This window comes from Arachis hypogaea, chromosome 3, assembly GCF_003086295.3.
Source record: "Arachis hypogaea cultivar Tifrunner chromosome 3, arahy.Tifrunner.gnm2.J5K5, whole genome shotgun sequence".
Classification (NCBI taxonomy): Eukaryota; Viridiplantae; Streptophyta; class Magnoliopsida; order Fabales; family Fabaceae; genus Arachis; species Arachis hypogaea.
This window is the reverse complement of record NC_092038.1, coordinates 124638412-124645205: the sequence shown is the minus strand read 5'-3', so window position 1 is coordinate 124645205 and position 6794 is coordinate 124638412. Positions and strand designations below refer to the sequence as shown.

General features: G+C 31.0%; 1 protein-coding gene across 2 annotated transcripts; it reads right to left on the bottom strand.

The window, feature by feature from the left end:
* Positions 1-211: 211 nt before the first annotated feature.
* On the bottom strand, positions 212-4619 carry LOC112791275 (replication protein A 70 kDa DNA-binding subunit B-like). Of its 2 annotated transcripts, XM_072233448.1 has the most exons (11): positions 3390-4618; positions 3025-3292; positions 2828-2924; positions 2607-2728; positions 2413-2497; positions 2173-2305; positions 1887-2041; positions 1621-1750; positions 1319-1507; positions 975-1220; positions 212-828 (listed from the first exon to the last, which is right to left on the bottom strand). In XM_072233448.1, exons 1-11 carry the CDS (start codon positions 3537-3539, stop codon positions 658-660), a joined length of 1746 nt encoding a protein of 581 aa, XP_072089549.1. In that variant the 5' UTR covers positions 3540-4618; the 3' UTR covers positions 212-657. The 2 variants fall into 2 exon arrangements, with proteins under 2 accessions (XP_072089549.1, XP_072089548.1); XM_072233447.1 differs by having other exon boundaries at positions 2607-2924; positions 3390-4619.
* Positions 4620-6794: the final 2175 nt, after the last annotated feature.

The following is a 6794-nucleotide window of genomic DNA, read 5'->3' as shown; positions in this document are numbered from 1 at the left end:
TAAATATAATAGTTTCGATTACATGAGGGATAACAAAAATACATATTAATTCATGTTGGAGAATTTTACTCTAAATTCACAAAATCAAGACAAAATCCAAAAAGAACAAAATACAACTGAAAACATTGGCGAACTCTAAAGTAATTATCATATTTGATATTCAATGTCAATTATCGGTAAATTGAATTTTAAAAATAAATAATTGTCATCATACAATGCAAATTAATAAAGCTGCTGCATATTATAATTAATATCATAAGAACTACATTCATTACTAAAATTCACAACAGTGGACATATACATCCACACTATGACTTATATCTACACTCCTCCAACTATATGACACTGTGTCCAATATCTAGCAAAGCAGATTTTAATGTAGCACATATTCTCTTTGAAACAAAAAAGATAAATATAACACATAGGACAAAAGAACCACTAATCTGCTTGAACATTGTAGAACTTCAAAATGCAAAAGTTCTTCCAAAAAAGAAAGAGGAACAAAGATGACTCTCCTAGCAGTTGGACACACCTCAAAAAAAGAGGAAGATTAATAAACTTCATACATAATTCACCATAACAAAGATAAAACCTATTACATAAATCTAACTTCATAGACCTAAGACAGCAGCTAGCTTTCATCCATAAACACCCATCTTAACTATCTTCAATCTTGATTATTTTAGAGCAATGAGCAACAATATCCTCAAGTTCCTTATCAAAATCAGCCTCAAGATTCCTCTTCACCTTTAAAAATACTGCATCTTTGGGAACAACATTAGGCACATTAACTTTCCTTGAGTCATCTAAAAGGTGTGAGAGCAAATCCTACACAAGAAAATAAAACAAAAAAAGGAAAGCACCCAAAAAAAGAGGATCACCCAATTAGATGAAAACCTATTGAAACTCCACAGAAAACTAATTATAATGATGAATAAGAATTATTAAAAATCAAGCAATAAATCGAGTATCACTTGAGTTTCATCAACATCAGACCGAATAAGTGAGCCAATATCATCCGACAGCACTACATTTTCATCACTATCAACAGAATGATCTTGAATATCAACCTCCTTAACACCTTCCATATCTAAGTGTATATCATCAAGTCCAGCAACATTTGCTTCTTTTTGAAGAAAAGATGACATGACAGTATTCTCTAAACATTTTGTATTAGAAGTTTCACCCAACTCAGGACCAAACACAGGAACAGGTGCATCCTTTAAATAATAAGACAAAAGGCACAAAAGAGGAAAGATAGATATCAAAGGACTGCGACAAAAAAATGAAACATGGCACCTATAAATAAATTAAGTACCTTCAAAGGTGTTATCTCAGTCTGAGCAAGTTCAAACATTGAAATAATTGCAGCATCATCACAAATCCTCTTCACACGAAAAGTTCCAAAATATCTATCAACACCAAGAGACTTAGTATCCACTTTCAGCAAGACTTTTTTACCCTCCAAATTTCTAAAAATGATAGGGTAGTCATCCCCACAGAGAACCTACAAAGAAAGAAATAAATGCTACCATCAATAAAAAAACCATTTTGAACAAAACCAATAAACTACTTTCTGCTTTTCTTTCATTAAAACAGAGAAAGACAAATCTGACACACCTTTGAATCTTTATGTACCTCATTAAATAGGTCAGCACATGTTTTTTTAACCAAGTAGGTTGTTTCACGATCAAAGAGGACAAATATACCCTGTCCAGTTTCATCTGATACAACTACCTTGAGCCTATACCTACAAAAGAATGAACTACGATCATAAAAAATAGTAGTAAATGAAAAAGGTCTATTCAACACATTAAAAGACCAGATTACTCATAAATAAAAATCACAAAGTAAATAAAAAAAACAAGAATGTAACATGACAGAACCTTGGGATCACATTTGTCACATGATGCATGCACATATCACAAAAGTAAACACCAGATTCAGGATGTATTGTCTTCCCACAAACACAGGTAGAATACCACCAGCACCCCTCTTCTACAACATCAGTGATAGTACCTAAAATGACAAAGGTTCCATCCTACAAATCATAGAAAATAGAAGCCAAATGTATAAAAAACCATAAAAATTTAAGAATCAAAGTTTCAAAGGATTTAATAATCAAGAACGAAAACAAATAACTACAAATCAGATAAAAAAAAATTTTTTAACCTCCTTGTTTTCTTGCAACTCATCTATTGTAGATTTCTTAGTCAACCTCATGAAGTCATCCTCCAATGAGATAGTTTTTCCTTCATTAGCAATAAACAGTGGCTGGGTCCCATTTATCCCTTGTTCTACCACGCTAACAAAATGACAATGAAGGAACAATCTTAATGCTTTTTTCAGCATATTCAAACATACATAAAAAATAAATAAAACTAAATATATGAAAAATAGTACTACACAAACCTCTTCCTGAAATCAACAACAGCTGCCAAGTCAGGATTAAGATATATTTTTGTTGCTTTCATGACATTTTGTAACCCAGGTTGCCCTAAAAAAGAGGAAAAAAATGTTAGCAACCTTTCCAAAAAAATCTTATACCAACAATGTAAGAAAAGAGTTTAAAAAAATCATGATAATACAATATTCAACAACAGTACCTCGAAAAAGCTTAACTTTGGCAAGTTGAAGAATCACTACTGGTTGTTCAACATAACCAGAAGAAAGAAAATGATTTAGTTGATCCACATATTCTCCAAACAGGGCGCACCTAAGCACCATCCTACAAATAAAACACAACAAATTGTAACATAAAAAATAGATAAAACAAAAAATAAATGAAAACCATATGCTGAAATAAGAAAGTAATGAAGCAACGAACTTTTGAGAAGAAAGCTCCACAACAACCATCTTGATTGTTTTTCCATCTTTATCATAACTTTTTTCCTCTCCAACTAAAGTCAGCAACCCAATAACATCTGCAAGTACATTAAAAAAACCGCAAAAAAGTAGAATAATATATAACAGGATCAACAACACATAATCTCAATAATGGAAAAGAAATACAGAACCACTCACCAACTAAATAATCATGATCTTGACTCATTTGCAATATCTCCTCAAAAGGATATAGAGTAAAACAGACTCTTGGTATGATATCATCTGGTAAAGTTGTTACTATTGTTCGGAAGAGGAATGTAAGCTTAAACTCATGTTTTGTAGCTCTATAAGAGCCATGATTTGGAACAACAGAGAAATAGCACATCTTGTAGCAATTCCCTTCAATAATATTATCTTTAAACCTGTTGATAAGCTGCTTCCTTATAGTGGCCTGAATTTTGTTTGACTATAAATAATAAAAAATAAAAATACATGTTAGTCAGCAACTAAAGAAATATCAACAATATGCTAACTCAAAATAAACTACAAATAAAATCACTAACATTTTCATCCACCAAAATGAGCTCCATTGAATTTGGAGAATCTGGATTTCCAAAGCTTGGAACAATCCAAGCCCTAATTACCCTCACTTTAAGCCTCCAAGCCTCTCTTGGAGGAACTATCTTGCTAATAGCATCAAAAGATGGACTCATTTGAGCGTACTAAAACACTTGTAGAAAAGAAAACAACAACAATATGAAGATATGTGAAAGATGAACAAAGCCAATGATCTGCACTACTCTTACCACTTCAACCCTCTTTTATAGACAACGCTAGATGAATAGTTTCAAATTTGAATTCAAATTTTTTAGCAAAATGGGGGGAAGTAAAGATTTTTCACCTTGCAAATCCAAAAAGAACTGAGGTTTCTCATAGACTAATTTAGGGTTTTCTTGGAAAAAGAAATGATGTGATAAGAAAACTACCATTTTTGATATCACAGAAGTTTATACTGACAACCACCAACTACTCCACATTCACACATCTCACATCTCCATAAAAGATCTCTATCAAACATCAAATCAAATAAGCCTTCATTCTATAGAGAAGACACAAGCAAAGAAAGATGAAATGAAAATCATAAAGCATTTACATGATGTATAATTAAAAAAAATCGAATTTAAAAATAAAAAAAATAAAAGAAGAAATCTACAGGATCAATGACACTAGATATACAATCACAAACCTTATCACTTGTCAGAATTGAAATCCAGATTTTGGGAGAAAATCAAACAACCACCAATTACCAAAACCACTTCTACGTCATACATCACAAATATCTGAATGCTACAAACCACATCTTAAAAACAAAATCATGAATAATCTTCCAATGAAATAAATGAAAAAATTCGAATTTAAAAAAAAAAAAAGAAAAAATCTACAGAATCAATGACATCAGATTTACAATCACAAATCCCATCTCTTGTCAGAATACAAATCCAGATTTTGGGAAAAACCAAACAACCACCAATCACCAAAACCACTTCTACATGATACCAAAAAAATATCTAAATGCTACGAACCATACCCTAAAAATAAAACCATGAATAATCTTCCAATGAAATAAACGAAAATATATCAGAGAGAAAAATATAAGTAAACAATCGATGAATTGAACATCTAAGTCCTGAGATTTCTGCATCAAAGAGCACACCTGTGTAACCCTTCTCATTCCTAATATTTAACCCTAGCCACTCTTTCTCAATACAACGTTATCTTCTGGTATAGTTCACTTTTATTACCTCACCTTTATAATAGATTGGATTCTTTTTATTTTGATTTTTTTTTAAAACCTAATTTGGTCTTTTTTTTTTTAAGCTTGTAACCATATTTTTCTGAAATGAGGGCCTTTAATCTTTTTGATCCGTATACACAAGCACAAAAACATGAAGTGTGGGCCAAATATAATAAAATGTCATATCCACTACTTTTTTTTGTATACATTAAAGCCTAAAAAAATTACCAACCCTACTAAAACCTATAAATATAATTGGTAGTGATTGAAACCTAAGACCTACACTACAAATAGATACATAATTAGATACATAGATATAAAACTGAGATGAAACTTGTGTTAAAAATAATTTTACAAAAAATCTAAATTATAGGAAAATTCCATGTCAGCTTGTGCTCTTCCTAGTTTACTAGTTTAAAAGATAGGTGAAACAGAAGAGCATAATAGAAAGAGAGTAAGAATATGATAAAAAGGTAGAGTAGAAATAAAAAAAAGAACGACTAGAATATATGAGATTAATTTTTTGTTATGACAAATATGTATAATATAAATCTCAACTTGAAGAGGAAGAAGATGTATCTTGAAAAAGAAAGGAAGAATAAAACGGCGTTTGAGGAGGAAGAAGGAGAAAAAAAAAAAAACTAGGACAACACATAATATATTAAATTGTCATATGTTAAATTATATTGGGCTTGATTCAATATTTTTTTTAACATTATAATAAGAATAATAATATATATTTAATGAAATTTATTTTTTAATTTAATTTAAAATTTTAATTTTGATTTATTATTTAAATACTATAATTTAAAAATGTATTAATATCTTATTTTATTCGTATTTTTTAATTTTGTAAATTTTAACTCTTTAAATAATAGCACAATTGAATAAAGTATTTAATTAGTTGCATGAAAATTATTTAAAATTATTATATTTTAATTATTGTTAAAATTTAAATATTTAGTTGGAATTAAAACGTTAAATTTACAGTGAAATTTAAATTTTAAAAATTTAAATACTAAAGATGAAATCACATAATAATTTAAAATTTTTAAAGAAAATATTTTTTATGGTAATCAGTGGCTAAGAGAAAAGGGAAGGGGGTAGAATTTTAGTCCCTTTTTTAAAAATCACTTTTTGCCTTTTAAGATAGTTTCAGGAGATATTTCTGCTTTTTGTTTCATAACAAGTCAAGAGACATTTTTTTTTGTCTTGTAACCGGTTAGGAGATATTTTTCAATTTTGTCTCCTACGCAACAGAAACATAGTTGAAATAGAAGAGAAAAAGAGAATCACACCCAGAAATATCCTGGTTCAACTGCTAAGTACAATGCAGCCTACATCCAGTCTCCATCACAATAGTGACAGAATTTCACTATAATCAACAGATTACATACACCAATTCTTCCCTAGGAACTACCCATTCCTATCTGGGACAAATCCAGATTCTATCCCCAAAACTGAACTTGACTTGGTCACCTACCAAACTTTCAACCGCAAAGTGCTAACCCAACTTGTAAGAGAATCCCCACAGGATCATGAAACACAACACTAAAGAAATCTTAGACATCTATAATTTTTTCTTTAATTTTGCTCTCTCTGCCTTTTTCCTCTCACTGGCTGTTTCTTACAAACCCCACTCTATTTGCCTTTTACCATGAGACTCAAACAGACAAAACTAAAGAAAAGAATACAAAATAAAACCCATTGAAGGAGAAGAACTCTGTTAGCTTCGGGTAGCTATGAGAACTCTGTGCTTACTCTCCTTGTCTCAACCCTTTGCCATTCACCCTTATTATAGAAGGGGAACCTTTGAAGGTTGAAACCGGTTCAACCAAGCCACCAACATCTTCTCCAACACATAGCCGATTCGGACAGAGAGAAGAGAGAGGGAAACCGAAAGCAAATCAACATGCATGTACCTCTCTCTCATCCCTTCTCATCAAGCTTTATCAATCTGAGCCTTTCATCTTGACTTTGTCCCTAAGAATGAATTCTGTCCCTTGATGAATCTCTGATCCTTGATAGCTCATTTCTTTTCATATTTGCTTCTTCCTCCACGTAGCTTTAGAAGCTACCTTCTCTCTTGGATGAACAAAAATGCAAACGAGCTTTACCCACTGAGATCTTCCTCTTTGACTGAGACCAATCATTTACATTTTTGGCATGAAGA

Bases quoted from the DNA above. Each gene is read 5' to 3' on its own strand.
- LOC112791275 (XM_072233447.1), bottom strand. From the start codon at position 3,539: ATGAGTCCATCTTTTGATGCTATTAGCAAGATAGTTCCTCCAAGAGAG. The intron at 2,498-2,606 runs GTACTGTTGTTG...CCTCTTTTTTAG, and splicing joins CAAAGTTAAGCTTTTTCGAG to GGCAACCTGGGTTACAAAAT. The intron at 2,306-2,412 runs GTTTGTGTAGTA...TCATTTTGTTAG, and splicing joins GTTGTTGATTTCAGGAAGAG to CGTGGTAGAACAAGGGATAA.